The 19830-nt window shown below is 45.9% G+C and overlaps 11 protein-coding genes across 11 annotated transcripts; 6 read left to right on the top strand and 5 right to left on the bottom strand.

The window, feature by feature from the left end:
• Positions 1-66: 66 nt before the first annotated feature.
• Positions 67-561, bottom strand: N7484_000527 (uncharacterized protein; the record flags this gene model as incomplete). The annotated part of the gene is made up of 1 exon (XM_057110948.1): positions 67-561. The coding sequence occupies one exon, from the start codon at positions 559-561 to the stop codon at positions 67-69; it is 495 nt and encodes a 164-aa protein (XP_056978174.1).
• A 1345-nt stretch (positions 562-1906) lies between these two features.
• Positions 1907-3487, bottom strand: N7484_000526 (Cytochrome P450; the record flags this gene model as incomplete). The annotated part of the gene is made up of 2 exons (XM_057110947.1): positions 1907-2743; positions 2813-3487. The coding sequence occupies 2 exons, from the start codon at positions 3485-3487 to the stop codon at positions 1907-1909; spliced, it is 1512 nt and encodes a 503-aa protein (XP_056978173.1).
• A 245-nt stretch (positions 3488-3732) lies between these two features.
• Positions 3733-5192, top strand: N7484_000525 (salicylate hydroxylase; the record flags this gene model as incomplete). The annotated part of the gene is made up of 2 exons (XM_057110946.1): positions 3733-4436; positions 4493-5192. The coding sequence occupies 2 exons, from the start codon at positions 3733-3735 to the stop codon at positions 5190-5192; spliced, it is 1404 nt and encodes a 467-aa protein (XP_056978172.1).
• A 1291-nt stretch (positions 5193-6483) lies between these two features.
• Positions 6484-6819, bottom strand: N7484_000524 (uncharacterized protein; the record flags this gene model as incomplete). The annotated part of the gene is made up of 1 exon (XM_057110945.1): positions 6484-6819. The coding sequence occupies one exon, from the start codon at positions 6817-6819 to the stop codon at positions 6484-6486; it is 336 nt and encodes a 111-aa protein (XP_056978171.1).
• Positions 6820-8962: 2143 nt separating this feature from the next.
• On the top strand, positions 8963-9151 carry N7484_000523 (uncharacterized protein; the record flags this gene model as incomplete). The annotated part of the gene is made up of 1 exon (XM_057110944.1): positions 8963-9151. One exon carries the CDS (start codon positions 8963-8965, stop codon positions 9149-9151), a length of 189 nt encoding a protein of 62 aa, XP_056978170.1.
• Positions 9152-9607: 456 nt separating this feature from the next.
• Positions 9608-10990, top strand: N7484_000522 (fungal specific transcription factor domain-containing protein; the record flags this gene model as incomplete). The annotated part of the gene is made up of 3 exons (XM_057110943.1): positions 9608-9740; positions 9793-10322; positions 10376-10990. The coding sequence occupies 3 exons, from the start codon at positions 9608-9610 to the stop codon at positions 10988-10990; spliced, it is 1278 nt and encodes a 425-aa protein (XP_056978169.1).
• Positions 10991-11253: 263 nt separating this feature from the next.
• N7484_000521 (flavin monoamine oxidase family protein) lies at positions 11254-12914 on the top strand (the record flags this gene model as incomplete). The annotated part of the gene is made up of 3 exons (XM_057110942.1): positions 11254-11736; positions 11796-12620; positions 12669-12914. 3 exons carry the CDS (start codon positions 11254-11256, stop codon positions 12912-12914), a joined length of 1554 nt encoding a protein of 517 aa, XP_056978168.1.
• A 277-nt stretch (positions 12915-13191) lies between these two features.
• N7484_000520 (YjgF/Yer057p/UK114 family) lies at positions 13192-13693 on the top strand (the record flags this gene model as incomplete). Its single annotated transcript, XM_057110941.1, has 2 exons — positions 13192-13473; positions 13529-13693. The coding sequence occupies 2 exons, from the start codon at positions 13192-13194 to the stop codon at positions 13691-13693; spliced, it is 447 nt and encodes a 148-aa protein (XP_056978167.1).
• A 410-nt stretch (positions 13694-14103) lies between these two features.
• On the top strand, positions 14104-15804 carry N7484_000519 (Amino acid/polyamine transporter I; the record flags this gene model as incomplete). The annotated part of the gene is made up of 3 exons (XM_057110940.1): positions 14104-14796; positions 14852-14963; positions 15020-15804. The coding sequence occupies 3 exons, from the start codon at positions 14104-14106 to the stop codon at positions 15802-15804; spliced, it is 1590 nt and encodes a 529-aa protein (XP_056978166.1).
• Positions 15805-16169: 365 nt separating this feature from the next.
• On the bottom strand, positions 16170-16441 carry N7484_000518 (uncharacterized protein; the record flags this gene model as incomplete). The annotated part of the gene is made up of 2 exons (XM_057110939.1): positions 16170-16385; positions 16406-16441. 2 exons carry the CDS (start codon positions 16439-16441, stop codon positions 16170-16172), a joined length of 252 nt encoding a protein of 83 aa, XP_056978165.1.
• Positions 16442-16678: 237 nt separating this feature from the next.
• On the bottom strand, positions 16679-17428 carry N7484_000517 (uncharacterized protein; the record flags this gene model as incomplete). The annotated part of the gene is made up of 3 exons (XM_057110938.1): positions 16679-16849; positions 17154-17224; positions 17317-17428. The coding sequence occupies 3 exons, from the start codon at positions 17426-17428 to the stop codon at positions 16679-16681; spliced, it is 354 nt and encodes a 117-aa protein (XP_056978164.1).
• Between the last annotated feature and the right edge of the window lie 2402 nt (positions 17429-19830).

Here is a 19830-nt window from a genome sequence, read left to right as displayed (position 1 = left end):
ATATTAATGAGTATACTCGGAACATCACAAGCTGCTCAATTGAGCATCCAGCCCCCAAGATCCCTTTTAAAGAGCAAGAATAAAACCGAGACCAAGGGCGCCAGCTGCCCTAGCCGTACGCAGTACACTGTCCGTAGAGCTTAAACTCACAGCACCATTGGAAGATGAAGTGGCAGTGCTTGTAGCAGCACTAGTCGTGGCTGTAGCGGTAGCTGTGGCGAAGGAGCTTGAAGAGGTCGACAGATCTTGGCTCGCTGTGATCTCATAAGCTTCAATGGCGGCGTCCCTGGTGGATTCAAATCGCTTCACACTCTCAGGAAGATTGTTGTACCAAGCCGGCATGGTTCCTTCGACCATCGCCTTGTTGACTGAAATAAAAAAGGCCTCATCATATCGGAATGATGAGGCCCACGCAGTTGGCTCAGCACTGTCAATAGCTTCAATGACCCACGTTGGGTAAGTCAATAGAGACTCTAGAGCAGAATCAACTGTGGTTTGATCTGATGTAGCAGCGAGGGCCGTGGCGACCAAAAGGAAGAACGAAAATGCATTGAGATGCATGATTGATGTGTCTGCGATGAGGTTCCGAGAGACAGTCGTAGTGGAGTATCATGAACTACAATGAAAATAGTGAAATGGAGGCTTGAGGAGAATCGATAGGTGAAATTTATGAGCGTGAGAAAATTTATGCAAGATTGTTGCCTAAAGACTCACTACTACGGCGTACACTAGCAGCCTACTAGAAAAGTTTTCAGCAATCAATGCAGGCTATTGTAAGCCCGGAGGACGCTAAGCTTTCAGTGTTCTTAAGCGAGGCGGATCAAGCGGCAATAAGAGTGGATACTTAGTATCTTAAACCAGTGAAAGTGAATGCCCTTGCACTAGCCTGTCGGATTAGTGGGCACTGGTCTGACCATTCGGATTTTTTCACCCAAACCGAGAAATTATGTCCGTCATAAATATAAAGCTTGTCATGGATCTGCATCACCTATCGTCAGCGTAAAGTCTGATGCGACAAGAAACAACCCTGCCATAATTGTTCCAGAGCAAACACGGACTGCGTGTTTCCTCCGACAAGCTCTCGCCAGGTATCAATAGATGAGGAACTGGTAGCCAAGTTGAAACAGTGGGAATCCAAATTTGAGTCTCTATCTTCTTTCCTCGGCCAGAACGGGGCTCCTTTATTGCCCTTGTCTTCTGAGAAAAATGATCGCCCGCCAGAGCCATACACCTCCCCTCCAGAACATCCGCCTAATCTCCCTGAGTCCAGCCGCATTGTAATTACTATGATCTAATTTCTGAGCGCAGTTTAGAGATGAGCATTTTCGACGCAAGCCCACCACAAAATCTCAATGATAGCGACTTGACTCCAGAAATGATTGACTACCCCCCTGAAACTGACTTGATGACGGAAATTAGCTTCACTATAGCTCGAGTCTGTTTATCGCGTCTTTGGGGAATCATGGTGGACACTCGGCGCCCAACATCTACAGGGGGCGATAGCTTTGCTTCCATGACCATGATGGAGAAGGAGACATGGATCACACAGGAACAGCATACCCTCGAGCGACGCTTCATTCATCCAATCTCAACGTCAGACCCTCTTCATTGGGTAAGCTCATTGCCCTAATCTTGAAAACCTATACTTAAAAAACTAACACAAAATACAGGTTACTGCAACTCTGATCCGATGCTCAATTAACAATTTCTTATCTAGTCTTTTCCTCCTTATAGTAGAGGTGCTTATTATAATTAATACTATGGTTTAAGCCTAAAGAGGGAGGATTATTAGCTTGAATATTAGATGATTAGTCTAGTATACTTCTATAGCGTGGAAACAAATTATAATCAATCATTAGTCGAATGATAAAATCTTCCTAAGTATTTACTTAATGTATTAATTTTCTTATAACCTCCTCTTGATTTGCACATTTATCCCGCTTTGCATCGTGAACCAACGATTCTTGAATGAATATGCAGGTCCGTCTGTTGCTAACAGCAGATCAAAATTCAGCAACAGAGTAGGAATGAGCTTTACAGTTTCCATCATGCTAATCCATCGACCGCTACACGTATGGGCACCATGACCAAAAGCAAAGAAGCAACGGTTCATTACCTTTAGCTGAGCCTCGGCAGTTTCAGATGCGAGCCAACGCTCCGGAAAAAACTTATCCGGGTTTATATAGACAACCGGGTCTCGATGCAGGACCCACGGATTGATTCCTACTTCCACACCTGCAGGGATGTGATAGCCACACAGATCCACGCCTCCAACTGGAACGCGCCGGGCCAGCATCATCCCAACAGACGGGTGGAGTCTGATCGCCTCTTTAATCACTGCATTAAGGTATGGCAGCGCATTTGCCGTAGTGAACTGAATTGGTAGTGTGAGTTGGTCCCGGATTTCTTTGCACAGCTTGTCGTACACATCTTGGTTTTTCAGGAGAAGCAGGATAACGGACTGCATGGCAATGGCAGTTGTATCACTACCAGCCGTGATATTCCCCACGGCGTGTGTCATCACATCACGGTCGTTGATTATACTAGGATCTTTCCGTTGATTCGCGAGCAGGCGCTGAAGGAAAGTCATGGGGCCATCTTTGGCAGGTTTATCGCGGGCAAGTGCGATTTCTTCTTTCGCCAGTCGTGTCACATCAGCAGCTCCATTTTCAGAACCTATAACGAGATTCAAAACCCACGGCACTTTCAATAAGAAAGAATGGCTCCACGCAATTTGACCAAACTGCTCCCGTTGCGAATTAGTAACTGGCAGTTCCTATCATTTAGATCACGATGTGACAATTTGACTCACAATCGCCATATAATCGGTAAATATCTCCAAGATGCGATGTATGCCCAGAGTATCACCTTGACCAAGATAATCAAAATCCTTGCCGAATGTCAAGGCGAAAACCGCGTCCATCGTGTAGTTTTTCAGCAGCCTGGCCATGTCGACCGACTCGCCTCGGTCTGCATATCCTTGAAGAATTGTGACGAGTCGATCGTTTACTGGTTCGAGCCATGGCTCCATGTTGACAAGGCCGTGCAGAGCGTAAGCATTTGCTGCATTACGCTTCATATACGTGTGCATTTTCATGTCGACAAGAATGAATGGATCAGGAATGACTCCTTCCTCATCGTATGCCTCCGACAACGAATAGAAGGAAGATTTGACAAATTTGGTTCCGATTCCGTAGATAACATTGATCGCACTCGGATCTGAAATCGAGATCTGCTGCGGGGCAGTCCGAACAATCTTGCCATATCTTCTATGGAGCACAATGTCGTCCTCATGACTGAATCCGCGAGTAACTGAAACAATCCGCGGAATTACTGAAAATGAACGCATTAAAGGGCCGGGCACATGCCATAGACTGTTGGACGAGTAATTTCGAACAATCCAGAAGAGGAAAATCGAGGAAATTAGAATAGGCCACCATTGCCTGAGCAGCACAAACGCCTCGGCGGCGAGTGATTGGCTTGCCATCTTGAACAGTCGAATAGTGCTTCAATTATAGAAGATATATTTGAACTTCTATTAATCTGATCCCGGATGTTGATATAACCCTGGTTTAATACAAGCAATTTTGAATAACCCCTCGTCGGATAATCTTATCATTGGCGCGTCGCAGCCATATCGCCTGCGGGGGTTATTAAGCCGCGAGGTAAGCCGATCTGATCAGTACAAATCACTCTACATCGAAAATCTCAACCAACTGCCCATTTCAAATCATGACATCAATGCCAACCGGTCTTCGTATTATTATCGTGGGCGCCGGCTTCTGCGGCCTGACCGCTGCAATCGAATGCAAGAAACGCGGAATGCACCCGATCCTTATCGAAGCATATGCGGGTCCCAGCTCGCACGGAGATCTCCTTGACTTTGTGACCAATGGCGGCCTCGTATTCGAGTCCTGGGACAATGGCAAGGTTGCGCAGTTGTTAAATGATTCAGGTGTCAACAATGCGAAGACGCTTGACTATTTCAACGCAGAGAATGTGCTTCTGCGACAAGATCCGTGGCCACAGAGTAAATACTCAAAGGGGGTCTTTGCAGGTCACCGTGGATGCATGCACAAAATTATCTACGACTATGCAGTTGAGATTGGCGTTGAGCTGCGATTTGGAACACGTGTGGCTCAGTACCTGGACCATGCGACGGAACGCGGCGTTGTTGTTGACACTGGAGAAAGGATCATGGGTGATGTCGTTCTTGCTTGCGATGGGCCCAAGTCACTGGCTCGCTCGCAACTGTTGGAGCTTCCCGAGAGCAAAGTCAATAGCGGCTATGCCATTTTCAGGGCCTTCTTCACGGTTACAGATGAGATGCGTGACGATCCACTGATGAAAGAGATAATCGATCCGACCGAAGACAAAACACGATTTTGGGTAGGCAGGGATCTGCATGGATTTATCTATACATGGAACAAGGGAAGGTGCGTATCTTGCTTGTAGTGCATCTTGTCACGCGTGCTAAAAGCCGGTTTTTCAGGGATTGCGCGTGGGTCCTCACTCACCGGGACGACACTGATATCGCCGAGTCGTGGTCATTCCCGGCAAAAAGAGAAGATGTTCTGCCTTATCTTGACCGTGCCGGTTTCCCTGAAACTTGGCGACGGGTTGTGGAATTCACACCGAACGATCGCCTGCTTGATTACAAGCTAGTTTGGAGGGACCCTTTGAAGACATGGTTATCCCCTTCAAAGCGTTGCGCTGTGATGGGCGATGCTGCCCACTGTCATCTTCCAACTTCTGCGCAAGGCGCTTGTCAAGCGGTTGAAGATGCTGCGGCGGTAGCAGTGTGCTTGGAAAAAGCCCAGGGAGATGTCGAGCTGGCCCTGCAGGTATTTGAACGAATCCGCTATAATCGCTCGCATGTGATCCACCAGGCTTCTATATCTACCCGGGACATTTACCATCAGAACGATTGGACCTTGGAGTTTGTTAAAGCTCATCCGGATTCGCTCATCATGCCTTTCTATCCTTGGGTAGTGGACTACAATGTCTTTGAGACAATCGAGGCAAACTTCGCTCGTCTGGCTGCAGATGTTAGAAGCGGAAAGAAAGGAAGTATTGAACAGCTTGCGCTACCTGCTGGGGGAACCTATGATGCCATGAAAATTGTGAATTCCAAAATGCCGGACGAGCTTCGCCTGCCTGTAGGGTTAAATGCACTGAAAGCCGCAGCATGAGGACTAGTCACAGATAAATCGAAGATGAGAATGAAGCCATGTTTATCAAGTATAACTCAACATGAATCTACAAAAATCAACTCTAGTAAGGTGCAGTAGTTGGTAATCAGGTACCGACTCAAGTGTTATTCGCCTACATTGAACCCGCAATCAGTGACACAAATAAAACATTGAAACTCAATTACTGTAAATCTGTATCAGAATCGAGTTAGAAACGTAGTGATATTGACTAGCATGCGAAAAATCATTTTGATCACAATTTCAGTTGCATATTAGCCACATAGAGTACGCAGCAATTTTTCATTCCCCAGGAAGGGAAAGCTTTGGAAGGTGAATCTTACGATTAACCAGCGTCTTATTGTCTAAAAGAAACTATTTCATCTTCCAAATGAGTCAGTCTTCTAATTCTTGACTTCTCAGATAATTTTCGCTACCGAACTTGACCTGGCGAGCCAGTCGTCCCCTCACTTGGCGAAAGTACTTCCCCTCAAGTCCTATATCGGATTAATCCCTCATTGGTCCCAAAATATAATTCAACGAAATGATAGAAACTCTTTAAGCCACAACCCTAGTTGTCAACGATTGTGATCTAAGCTCGAAAAAATGCCATTCACCTGGTTGTCCGCAGCAGTCTTCCATCGCATCCCGCAGTTAGATGAAGCTCCCAAAGAGATTCAGATTCATTTCGGTATTGGACTATCCTTCAAGCATCCATAACTCCAGAGCTTACATTAAATTCCAGATGACGCCTTTGGGACAGAAAACAGGTCTTTTCAAAGCCCCCTCACAGGCTCGGTATTTTTCCTTGACCACAGCGAGAACCCACAACCTGCGCCTAAATATGACTACGACGAGACTGGTGTCGTTATTAAAGGTACGAGATGGACCTGTTTCTTTCTTTCGTAAGGTGAGATTCTCAAGGTTCTCACATAGCTAGGTACACTGGTAATGACGGATGAGATGGGCAAAGAAGCTACTTTGACCAAAGGAGATATATTTTTAGTTCATCGTGGAAGCACTATGACTTTTAGTACTCCAAAATATGCATTGGCATTCAAAGCAGCGGCAAGACGGAGCAACTCTAGCAAATTTTGAAGATACAACCTTGAAATGTGTCTAGACCGGTTAGCGGAAATTATCCCGCTACCTCTTAAGCCCATCATCGCGTCCTCGGGATGTGGAAAACTGAAAAAGCTACCTTCAAGCATATTAATCCTGTCTATGATTGTATCACTCAAGATCTTAATTTCAAGCTTTATTTCCGTATTCCCATTCCAGGGTTGTTCTCTGATCAGGGAGTATGGAAAATCTGACTCCAGTGCTGCATTCCGTCCAGGTCAATATCGTCAAGATCTATTTCCGGCCCCGGAGATAAACCTTCCGCGAGCAGTAGATCCAACGACAGCATATCGGTCGTAAAAACTGAAGGTAGGGGCTCCGCAGAAGGTCGGTTTTCATAGAGCTCTAAATAGGTCGAGGGTGGCAATATATCATTATTTCCATCGGCTTCCATGTCCCCGTGGGTGACAAAACCTTGCTGACGACCAGGAGGTGAGGTTTCGGTGTTATTACTAGTAATTTGCGGGTTGACAGTATTCAATTCGATATCAATCTCTTCTTCGAGCATGGATTGATAATATTGTAACGGAAACGAGGGTCTGGTGTCGTTAGATGCGTCCTTTGTTATTGAATCGCCGGTCTTTGGCTCTTTCGACGCAGAACTGTCACTTTCTTGCGTGGTAGATGATAATGATAGTTGGAGACTCATTGGAAGGTAAGGTGGCTCAGGGACATGCCCTGCATATAAATCATCCGTCGCCCCAAAATCATGGGAAGCTTCATGCAGTACCTCCAGTGCTTGTAGCTGTTGTAGACTGTCAAAAAAATATGCCTTGTGGAGTATCAATCTTGTATTCGGAAAGTTTAATGCATACCCATGCACTCACTGGCTTGTAAAACTGCTTTGTAATTGCGAGGATAGCCAGGTAGACATCTAGTATCTGTTGTAAAAGGCCGTTTTCTGTTGCAATGCCCGAGCGTAGGAAAATGATGGTCACAATCGCGCTCTGAAAACAAGCGTATGCCAATATGGGAGGCTACATATCAGTTAGATTTTGAGACCGCCTGATAGTAAAGATGAATGAGCATACAAACAAGAAAACCTCGTTCTTGAGAATTTGGGCACAAATTCGAGCTATTGCGGATAGGCTGCTTGAGCAGATATTTATATGTTCCTTCCAGAAAGAGCCCGAGAAGGAAGGTGACCCTGAAGACCCGTTTTCAGAGGACTTTCTAGTTGTTTCTGGTATCCACATTGATACATGATTGAAGACCGAACGATGCAAAGCGACAACTGTGCAGTGCCAACTAGTGGCACAGAAAAGGGCAGCGGCGGTCTCACCAGATGGGAAGCGAGTATTATTCAAGGAATTGGGATCCAAAGCAAGTCTTTCTGGATGTTGTAATCGAAAGGCTTCAAGTTCTCTCCAAATGGATGAAAATCTCGATTTTGAGTTCCATGGTGGTAAAGGAATGTTCGCGCAATCATCATTCGAGAGCTGCTGGGAGCGAGCAAGAAGGCCTAAAAGCCAAATGGATTGATCATTAAATGATCGCCGGTCTTTTTTGATGGGTATCTGCGTCAAACATTTGTCGATGAGGCTAGGGTTTCCCAGCGCGTGAAGATGTTGGTGTATAACAAGGAACTGCTCTGCATCTATTAGGGCTTCTAGGTACTCAGGTTGGAGATCTTGAATCATGCGCATCGAGGCCCCAATACTCTGCGCGGCAGCTATCACGCCCCAAGGCGATCATTAGCTGAAGCCGCAATGCCTTGTCCGATGAAAGTAGATACTTACCATTGTCAACACAAGCCTGCACACCACGGGCATGAGCAGCATCATAGAGGGTCAAAATACATAGAGCTTGGATTCTTGAGAGAGGTTGGCTTTCAAGGTGGGTATAGATTCTCCGGCGAGCTTCCAAAGCAAATAATCGAGCCCAATCAGTCCTTTCATTATGTTTTGAAAGGATAGGGTGACATGAAAAATGAACAGCTGAGGCACAGATTGCCAAGCAGAGAAAGTCAGGACATTGCTTTCTGCGCACAGACTGATAAAAGCCACGGGACTGTAGAATGCGACACTGCTGCGTATGAACATGAGACCAGAATAAGTCGATCAGGTGACACATAATATTTAACATGATTGTTTTGTTTAACTCTCTAGCCCATTCCATTAGCGAGGTGTGTACAACTCATCATTGCGTGGCACTTACTCTGATCCGAGGTGATGAAATATCTCCACGTCAATAATTTCAGCAAGGTCATCTCGGCACGATTCCCAAGTTGGCATTTGAGTTGAATCGATTCTCAGAGGAAGATTAGCACCAGGCGATTCTTGATCACTAGATACATTCATTTCTCCCCCAGGGAGAATATCGCTATGTTCAACGGGAAGCAAATTTCCCCTGGTGGGGGCTCCAGGTATCTCCTTGGTGTCACTCAGTGACTTTGGGCGAGGCCCACGACGTTGCCGATTTGTGCGAAACTCACATGTTAGGCCCAACCTCCGACATACTGTACATGGTGCCGTGCCGCTACATTTTCCCTAGGAATTTGTTCAGAAATTAGAAATAAAAGTTCATCATTTCCTGAGGACTTACCTTCCTATTTCTGCACGTCTCACAAGCTATGGTGTTTTTTCTCCTTTGCATTTTCTTCGACTTTCGTTCTTCTAGTAGCTGCTGCAATCGTTATTGAGTGTCGCGTTATGGGACGGCGACTAGCAGCTGCCACGGAATACTGCGTGAGAACGAACGAAGAAGAAGAAGAAGAAGAAGAAGAAGAAGAAGAAGAAGAAAGAAACCTGAAAGTCATCCAAAATATTGGAGACAGATGGGCAAGGGAGGATAAGAGAGAGAGGGAGAGTGAAAAAGAGAAAGAGAGAGAGGCTATCTAGCAGGCCTGGGAGCCTAAGGCCGGAATTCCCGATACTTATCTTTTCCCCGCATTGCGGAATGAAACCGACAAAGCGTTCATAATAGTGCATGAATTCCATGAATTCTTATCTTTCCTGGAGCTAAGAACAGGGGGGAGCTTAGGCTATTCCCATATCTTCAATCACTTGAGTCTCTTGATCCGAATATCTATAATAAATCCCCCGATTTCTCATGATGTCCAGTCACATACCCCATGCATCAAGATCGAGGGTGGCTTTCAAATTGCCGAAAGTGAGACAGGCCAACGAAGATGGAGGCTGCTGGACATGCAAGGAAAATGGCGACCAGTGCGATTTTGGAATTCCAGGTAGACAGTGCCCAGGTACCGATTCTATGCAGGAGCCGGGCTACACGCTTACCATATTACAGTCTGCCGATCATGCCGAAATCGAAATCGACCCTGTGCTGGCTATAGCATGCGGCTGAAGTGGCCGTCGGTAGACTACTGCAAGAATGTCGTTATGGCTCACAATCCTCGAATATCCGACCATGAATTTTCCCAGTTAGGAGTGCCCTCTACACAAGCATACTTCCTGCAACATTTTGCCAGTAAGTAGATTTCGCAGCCTCCATGGAGCTTCACTGATTTTTGAAAACATAGAAAACATCTCGCGTATTGCCTTGGCCATGGACTACGATGGCAACGGATACCGGAGACTTCTCAAAGCTGCCATAAATGATGAGCTTTTGCTCCAAAGTATCCTTGCCGTCACTATATCGCATCACTCGAGATGGCAACAACAATCATCTTTAGATGAAAGTCGCGTCCATCATCACCAAGCACTTATCCAGCTGCGAAATAGGTTGCAGGATCCGGTCATGGCCTGCAGCGAAAATACACTGGCAGCAATGATGTTTCTAATATCTTATGAGGTTTTCAACGGATCAAATAGGTGGAGGCGTCATCATGCGGGCGTCATGGCTTGGATACAAACATTCGGGCATACAACAGTTGTTGATTCTTTCCTAAAGACATGGTTCAGTATGATCAATACACAATCGGCACTCAATGCTGGTGTGGCAATTTTGCCACAAGTGGAGGCATGGTTGAGCAGACCATCATCTATCACACAACGAACGCCAGCCATTGACTCATTCTTTGGATGTTCTACTGATCTTCCAAATCTCATGGTGAGTATGTCTTTTCTTGGTGAAGAATATGTGGCTGAAAAGGGCCATTTCAGTTGAAAGCCGCTCGCTTATACAGCACCATGCGCAGCACCGAGCGAACCGATGCGCCATTACCAGAACGCCTTTGGCTTCAATTGGAGCAGCTACAAGCCGAACTTGCAGCAATAAAGATTGATTTAAATGACACTCCTCCATTTTCCTTGGCATGTGACAACACCGATCCAAGGCTATCACCAATTCAATATCTCACGAATCAGGAAATAGCCACACGAGCAACGGCAGTAGCTGAAATATTTCGACATGCCACATTAGTCTACACCATTCGAACTATGCACGCCCCAGCAGCTATTCAGCACCCTGAGATTCTAAAGTCAGTTGAGATCGTCGTTCAACTCTTGCCACAAGTGCCCGACGTGGTTGGTCCAGGTTCAAATTTGGGCTGGGCATTCGTGGTAATTGGCGCCGAGCTCGACGCGATCGAGCAGCGAGAGTATTTCAGGGGTCGTTTGCATAGTCTGCGCTCTTTGGCAATACAGAATGTCGCATCTGGTGAACTTATTCTAGAAGAAGTCTGGCGGAATAGAGATGCGGCGCGGCTTGAGGAAGCCAAGTATCGACGATGGCAAGAGGTTATGCAAGACTTGGAGGTGGAACAAATTCTGATCTAGGTCTTCATACCCAATTATCTTTGTTGCATGGATATTTATCGAGATTGTAATTTCTACTTGTCAGGCTCTAGCCTGTCAGCGATTAATCCGTCACCCCTCCCACTGTTATTCCGGGGTATCGATGGTCACATACAAGTCATTATTATGGTAGAACAAAATCCTCTCTAAATTCAGCTCAGCGAAATTGTTGTAATATTACTCTTATCCGAGTACATCGTTCTCACAACACCTTTTGGAATCCCTACCTTCAATCCTCAGCCACCATGACCACCAAAGAAGGCCACGTTTGGACCGCTCAGAATGGTCTCCGCTCTGGTTTTCCATGCTTAGGTGCTATAAATCCAGTCCAACTTCAAGCCCCTCGGTCCAATGAAATTGTCGATACAATTGTTATTGGGTCTGGATATGCAGGTCTTGTTGCCGCAAGAGATCTAACTATTCAAGGTCAGCATTTGCCAATTGAATTCTTTTCCAACTTCGCTCACACTTTTAGAGCAGGCAAATCTACGTTCCTTGTCGAAGCACGCGATCGCATCGGTGGACGAACCTGGAACGGAGTTGTGGATGGTTTCAATTACGAGATGGGCGGAACATGGATCCATTGGCAGATGCCGCACATATACCGCGAGATCTCTCTGTATGGAATGCATGACGAACTCATTGTCACTCAGGGAGAAGGAGGGACTCATGATTATTTCACTCTCAAAGGTGCGGACAAAGAGATCAACATGTCTCACGAGGAAGAGGTACCTAAATTTCGCTTTTTCGCTTTTGTTTTGGAGATTCATCACTGACCTAAACGCAGTTGACAATGTTCGGCAAAGTATGGGGGCTTTTCTGCAATGTGGATGGCGTACGAGCCACCGCTGCAATGCCCTACCCATTTGACTCCATGTATAACCGTGAAGTCATGGAGCAGGTCGATCGTCTTTCATGCAAAGATCGACTTGATGCTATTCGTGGTCAGCTGACAGAAGATGAGGCAGTCATGCTAGAAGCCATTCTTCACCAGATGGGTGGTGGACCACTGGATAAAATGGGTCTCCTTGATGCTGTGCGATGGTGGGCGCTTGGAGGTTGGGCAGGAACTGGTATCAATGACATTGGTCTGCGCTATCGTCTGCGCAATGGACAAAGCTCACTGGCGAAACGTATCTTTGACCATGCGCTTGGCACCGGGAAGCTCTCTTACGTATTTTCGTCACCCATTGCTCATATCTCGCAGGATATGAAAGGAGTCGTCTCGGTAACAAGCCGCGCAGGAACTACATGGAAAGCAAGACATGTCATCTGCACAATTCCTCTCAATGTTCTGGGAGACATCAGCTTCTCTCCTCAATTGTCGATAAGAAAACAGCAGGCATTTAGGGAAGGATCCACAAATCACTGTAACAAAGTCCACTTTGATGTGGCTGGAGAAGGCATGGTAGCGTGGACAAACATGACTTGGCCTGGCAAGGGAGTCATATGTGCCATAGCGGATAATTGTACCCCAGCCGGAGACACCCATTTGGTTGCTTTTGGACCAGCTCCAACTCTCGTGAACGGAATTCAGCTGAAGGACGGGATTGAGGGAGTGACTCGTGCCTTGGAACACGTTTTGCCAGAAGGACAGGTCATCAAACGTGTGGTATGTATGCCTCTTCTCTTCGCCTGCACTGTCTTGCTGATTTATCAGGTCTACCATGATTGGAACCAGGATGAGTTTGCTAAGGGAACATGGTGCTACCTACCTCCAAACTTTGCTACTCGCTACCTGGATGATCTTCGGCGCCCGCACGGGAATGTCTTCTTTGCTAACGCGGACTGGTCAGACGGATGGCGTGGATGGATTGACGGTGCTGTTGAGCAAGGCACACAGGTCGCGCTACGTGTTGTTCAGGCGCAGAGCGAAATGCTGAAACAAAGGAACAGTCACTTATAGAGAAATATCTCGGCCTCTCAACAAGATAGCAAATAAGACTCGTCATTTATCCTTATCTTTATATTATAAATCCTTGAGGCATGATCATTCTCGCTCGGAGCATCCAAAGCACCAGAGGTATCACTAGATTCTCATTTCCAATTTTTCTAGTGTTGGTTTGGCCCAATATCGCACCGTTGGTACCAATAAGAAGTTAATCCGGAGAGTCCAAGTACTTAATCACCATCCAAGTCAGTCACATATCGCATACGACCAGTTTTTTTTGCTGCTCATCAGAATGGTTCTAAAATACACCGATTCGAAGCTATGCACCAAGAATTTTGAATTTCACAATTGGCCTGGTCCAGGTGAAGAAGCCGCCGACCTATTCTCCCTCTCCCACGCAGTGATCGTGCCCGCAAACTCTCGTCGGGTGATCATTGGAGGTCAGGTCGGGATTCAAGATAATGGCTCTGTCCCATCCAGCATTACTGAAGAGATTGATACCGCATTTAACCATGTTGAGCGGGCCCTCAGGGCTGCTGGTCTCGGAGATGATGCTTGGGAATACGTGTACAAGGTGAGAATAAATCATGAACAGATTATTTCTCTAAGACTTACGCAAATAATTTTAGATCAATACCTTTGAAATTCCTGCTCAAGGGCTACATGAAGCGATCAGCTTGGCAGTTGGCAAATATTTAAAGAGCAATCGTCCTGCGTGGACAGGAGTACAAGTTGCGGGGCTCATTATGATTCAATTACACCTGGAAATTGAAGTGGAGGCATTTCTTCCTTGATTAGATTCTTCACGTCTTCCAATAAATCCACTACATAGCGGAATTTCTGCCTTGATGGTGAATCTTTCTATCCAATTACTTATAAGCGGCCCGGGTTATCTCGCCGCGCTCCGTAGGTTGCGATAAGAGCCTAATTCCTTGATCAATTTGTACGGTTATCATATCACCGGAAAATCTGTGGAAGGCTTATCATAAGTGATAAGTGGTCTCTTTCGCTCAAAGCTTGATACATGATCAGAGACGGCAGGCTGGATTATTTTCTGATTCGCTCGGACTTTTTGCCTAGCTTCGGCCTCACTAGTGCCATAAGCCCCAGATAATGTGCGGAGAATCAAAATAGACTTCCTGCTTGGGGGGCTGATATAGCCTCGATGTGAAGCTGTGAGAGAGAACCGGAATTTATCGTAACAATGAGCGGAATTGACGACTTCAAAGTCGAAGCTGTTCAAACCAGCCACGAACTTAGACGCGCTGCGCTGGGACATGAGCAGTCTATGAAGCGCCGCTTCAATGTCTGGTCTTTAATTTTCTTGGCATTTTGTACCAGTGTCACTTGGGAGGTTATTTGCGCTACCATGACTCAATCGCTCCTAACCGGCGGGAGCTCCAGTATGGTCTGGGGGTTTGCCGCATCCGCAATTGGAGCTTTGGCCATTGCTCTGTCTCTCAGTGAGTACGCCAGCATTTTACCCACTGCCGGGGGCCAGTATCACTATGTTGCAGCACTATCACCACCAAAGTATGCTAGAGCACTGTCCTGGCTCGCCGGCTGGGCTACTATTTGGAGCTGGGTTCTGTCAGCACTCTCGGGTATCTTTTCAAATGCTATGCAGATTCAGGCCTACGTGATTCTTTTTACGCCCGGATATGTGTACCAACGGTGGCATACTAGCTTGGTCGTCATTGCCATCGCCACATGGGCCACGGCACTCAGCATCGTTGGAATCAAATGGCTACCTCGAATTATGTACTTGGGTATCGTACTGCACATCGCTGGATACATCGCCACAATAGTTTATTTACTTGCTTCGGTGTATCCGAAGAATTCGGCTTCTTTTGTGTTTGGTGATCTGACCAATCTGAGCGGCTGGAAGAGTGATGGAGTGAGTGTGGTCTATTCAATATATCGCCTGCGCTATATTAACTTCATTCATACAGGTTGCTTGGTCAGTGGGACTTATGAGCTCTGCGATAGGCTTCGTCAACTGGGATTCCTCGACGCACATGGCCGAAGAAATGCAAAACGCAGCGAGAGATTTGCCTCGGACTCGTAAGTGCTTTGATCTTTCGAAATGCTTGTGACATAGGCTAACATGATTTATACAGTATACGGATGTGTAGCCCTCTCGGGCTTACTGACTTTTCCATGGGTCATCGCCCTGATGTTCTGCATGACAGATGTCCAGTCCATAGTCGAAGGCCCCGTTGGAACAATCTCCCCACTAGTCCAGCTGATCTATAATGTGTCCGGTGGCGACCAAGCCACTACTATCGGGATGACATCGTTTTTCTTGATCCTGTCCCTGAGTGTGTCAGGACCTGGTGTCATGAGTGCAACCTCTCGCATTGTCTGGTCCTTTGCGTGTGAGGGAGGCATGCCCTCTCCTTTCACACGCATTCATTCGCGCTGGGAGGTCCCAGTGAACGCACTTTTGCTGGTATGGTTCGTTGTTTCAGCTCTTTCGCTCATCTATATCGGGAATTCCACCGCTTTCTATGGAATTAGCTCTGGCGTGACCATTGTTATGATTTTTTCCTATTGCCTGCCGATCGTTCTGAATCTTGGCTGGGGAATCGATGGCAATAAATTGAAGCGAGGACCGTTTACTCTCGGTCGCTGGGCGCGGGCGATCAACATCTTTGCATTCTGCTGGTGTCTGTATCTGATCGTCTTCATGACCTTCCCCACCGTAATGCCAGTTTCAGGCTCAACAATGAATTATGGAGTGGTTCTCTTCGGTGTTTGCGTTTTAATTATTCCAGTTGTTACCTGGTTTTCTTATGGCCGCAGGTCATACCTTGGTGTCTTGGGGGAACATATCATCGCTATTGAAGGCTTTGGAGGGGAAGCTCTGCAGCCTGAAGATAAGGCAATGAGTGGAAAGGATTGATCTTGCCGACTTGTGACCGTGTTGATAAATATCCATCCATCTCCCGCTCCCAATAATGCGACAATATCCGATCACAAATCTGTAAGATCTATCAAAGTACTTTTACTTTCTCGACATCTGCCAGGGTGTTTTTACCGGACTCGTTTGGATACACCTCATGGACTCCAGAAGAGATTGGAAAATCTGGCGAGCTTCAGGCATTGGGTTTCCTAGGTACTCGGGGGATTGTAGAACCTATATAGGTCTGGTGTCCTTCGAATCTCTCTTAGAAGCGGCCTTGAACTTTTTAGAAGAAAAGTTCCGCCCACCCTTCAATTTTCCAACCTCGGCGAGCTTTGACTCAGCAGACTTGGTTGAGGGGAGTCTTAGTGACAAATGTGACGTTTTAGAGCACTCGAGATCATAGAGGTCATCATTTCTAGCCGCATTTCCAAAGAGCGAATACACTCTTCAACCAACTCATTATCTTCTTTCCGACCACCGTCCCTATTTTTAATCTTAATATTAGCGAATGCGATCCTTTTGGGTTGGATTTGATTTTTGTTAGGCCTATTATCGATCGGTTTTCCTTTAAGGTTTGCCTAAATGATTCGGTCACTACCTTCCTTAAAGAGTGCTCCCGCACTAAATCTAGCATCTTGTCAGTTTCTCCTTTCCTTTCTGAATTGATTCTGTTTTAAAGTGAAATAAATTCGTGGTGGTGCTTGTCTTCTGTAACTTAAGCGCATCTTGTTTAGCTTTACTCTTCGGTTTGAGTTTTACGAAGTTCTTAGGCCTTGCCTATTCTTTCTTCTATTTTTTCATTACTTTTAAGTTCTTATTTCTACACATCTATAAGCTCTTATGGCCCTAATATATCTCGCGTTCTACTCGTTTAGGTAGCGAGGTCAAGTAGTAACTTTCTTACAGGAGTCGCTATAAAAATAGACTGATTGTTATTCAGGATCGTATTCAAGATATAGTACGCAAAAGTCTTTCTATTTATATATCCTATAACACGGTTCCGAGAGTGCTCGTCAATGCCTTCCAATAAATAGTATAAGTTCTAGTAGACTATGAAGTAGATTTGTTTCCTATACTAATATTCGCTACCGCGCCCTTTCGATATTTATAGAGAATGTTTTTGTCTAAGAATCCTACTAGAATACGAGCACCTCCCTTCTACTTGGAAGCCTATCTATATAGAAGGCCGCATAGTATCATATAAGCTGGTCTTATTCTATGTCGTATAATATTATAGCCTAATTAGGAAATTGGGGCCTGATATTAAGATATGGAGAAAGTCGTCCCTAGGATAGACTAACCAGGTCCTAGAAAGCACCTATGGGGCTCGCTAAAGTAGGATTTACCCTCTTAGCAGAAAAATTCGATTTACGATGCTCCTTGGTTCCTCTTCCCTTTATTAAGCCGATATCGCACTCTTATCTGGAGAGTTTTAGAACTAGGACGCCCGGGTGCCCTTACCATGAAAAGCTCGATATCTTTCTATTTAAGAGAATCGGGGCTCTTGACGTATCCTGTGGCTTCCATCAAGGCCCCTAGTCGAGTGGGAATGTAGACCATCATTTTCCGGAGTGTATTTAGTTGGAAAATCATCCGTATATTCGGAAACGGAACCGGGCATCACAATAGTAGATAGTATGTCGAGTACAACATATCGTCAATATTAAACGAAGACTGATCCCCCTTAGTTAAATCGAGCTTAGACTCATCGGCTAGTGAGTCTACGAGCTTTGGGAATATTAGGTAGGTTCCGACACTTAAAAGTTAGGAAGTCTTATACCCTTGGCGCGCCCTTAAACTCGAAGGAGGCTCCTTTTTTTTTCCCCGCATGAAAAACATAGTAAAGCTCTTTGAGACCGTTTGGAATGAGGGTTTGCGTTCGAAATTGTGCTCATTGATGTATTTTCTAAGGAAGCCTTCGATCAGGCGTAAGCTGAATCTATCGTCTAACCAGTAACGATGGTCTACAGGTCGAAGTTCCCCTGTCCATCTACTCTGTATTAGTTTGGTTCGATCGGTTTGTAAGAGAAATCCATCATACTTTTTGAAGCAATTGCCGATACATTAAATCTTGTCCGTCATTGGGGGCTTGTATATCTTGGGGGGTGGGCCCTCTTCCCGTAATCCATCGAGAAACTCGTTCTAGTCACGTTTGCGCTCCTTCGGCTTACGGCTCGGGGTCAGTTTGAAGGGATGAATTTATAAGGAATGATTCCACGCCCGAGAATCCTGCGTTATTTATAACCGCTGACCTATTGTGGTGGTGTGTCCCAGTAGTTAATCACATACTGAAATAGTCCACCTAATCGGGTAAAGCGTCTATGCTGAGCGCGGTGCCAATTATATAAGTCTGGCTACCGTCAGTGTGCCTAGGTGGAAGGGCCATGATTCTCCCGGCGAATGCCACGATTCTTCTCCAACAGCGCCAAGCAGAACTGTGGTTTTTCCGCCATCACTCCCGGGTTACCACATATTGTTCAGCCCTTAATGGAGATGAGATTCATCACTCTAAGTCTTACTTTAGTAAGCAGCCTCTAAGACATCTACGAAGATACATGCCTCAACCCTTGAGTATTTGTGAGTGAGATCACTGACTCTCATCGCCCTATCCCCATTTCCAGAGTCTCGTGACTCCTTCTACGCCTCTCAGCTCAACCAAACAGTGCATCTACCAGTTTTATCGTTGACTTCTAGGGCTCTATCTCTCAATAGCACTTGATGATTAGTGAACGATGTTCCTGGTTTTTATTGCGAGGTACATCGATATTCGGCACATAGTCTCATCCAAATTCTGCAAGATGTATTCCCTAGAGAATATTCCGGCCCGCCGAGCCGTTATATCGCCGAGCCAGTAAGCACAACGAAATCCAGATCTGAAATTGAGACCAATTTCTGTTTATAGCATCGAATCTACCAGTAAAAGAGGTTACAGAGCTAGGCATTTATTAGCGGTTATGCCAAGGCTTGGCGTGAGGCAAGCCAAAATGCATTGGAATTCGCATGCTATGTAGTTGTTTTGGCGACGCAAAATTCGCCTAAAGGCTTGGCTAAGGGAATCTGATGGTCGGAAATAACGGGAAATGACCCAAGGCCCGTATAATAGAAAACGATAGAAACACGGCCTAGCTCAGGTTTCAGGCCACGGCGCAGGCTGACAGCCATCTTAGTCTATGTTTTGTAAGACGCTAAATAACGCTAAAGTGTGCGCTGCAGTTAAGGAAATGAGGGAGGTGGCTGTAGCCGAGCTACGCACTGCCGCTAGTCTAACGTCTGAATACTTTTGCTCGTATCCATGCAGCCAGTCTGACCTTGTCATAAATCAAGTGGAGCTCGTATCGTGAAAGTGTACTCTGCAATGCCACTTGCGTAGAAGCTAACGCCAAAACAGAATGTGGAGCCTAAAAGTCCAGCTTTTTCGCATAGGCTTGGTTTATGTTTATTAATCTGACTCCTTGGCCATAATCAACTAGCTACTGGAGCACCTCCTTCAGGAAAAATTGCTGATGTAAGAGCATAGTCGCCACATGGGTGGTTACTTAATTTCTTTTTGGAGATTCAAAGCTGTTGATTGAATTTGGACGCCTGCGAGTGAAATTTCCTACACACAGAAATTAGGGATAGTACGGCTTATCCCATACAGGTGGGTAGAATTTAATGAAGAGAATAATTCCTCAATGGCTCTCTTAGTACTACACTATCTCGAGGCAATTGCAAATTCTCCAACACATTTCTCCTTCTCTGAAGATCAAGCCGTCTCAAGTAACTTGGGCGATCATGCAGCTTCTCGACATCGTGGCTTGCTCTATCTCTTTTGTAGCTCTAGTGCCAGATGCCGCTTAGGCCGCTCCAATGTTTGCCGATACTCCAAATTTTTGGGTGAACTTGTCTCTCGTAGATCCCCCGAAGAAACCACGGCTTTCACTCTATTCGAATGTCAGATTGCCAAAGCATCCCACCCCCCAAAATGGATATTCCTGAGGGGAAATCGATGTCAGGGTACTTTTCGGTTATTTAAAATGCCCC

This window comes from Penicillium longicatenatum (genome assembly GCF_028827895.1).
Source record: "Penicillium longicatenatum strain IBT 33135 chromosome Unknown contig_11_segment0_segment0, whole genome shotgun sequence".
Classification (NCBI taxonomy): domain Eukaryota; kingdom Fungi; phylum Ascomycota; class Eurotiomycetes; order Eurotiales; family Aspergillaceae; genus Penicillium; species Penicillium longicatenatum.
The sequence above is the reverse complement of the archived record's forward strand: the minus strand, read 5'-3'. Positions and strand labels throughout refer to the sequence as shown.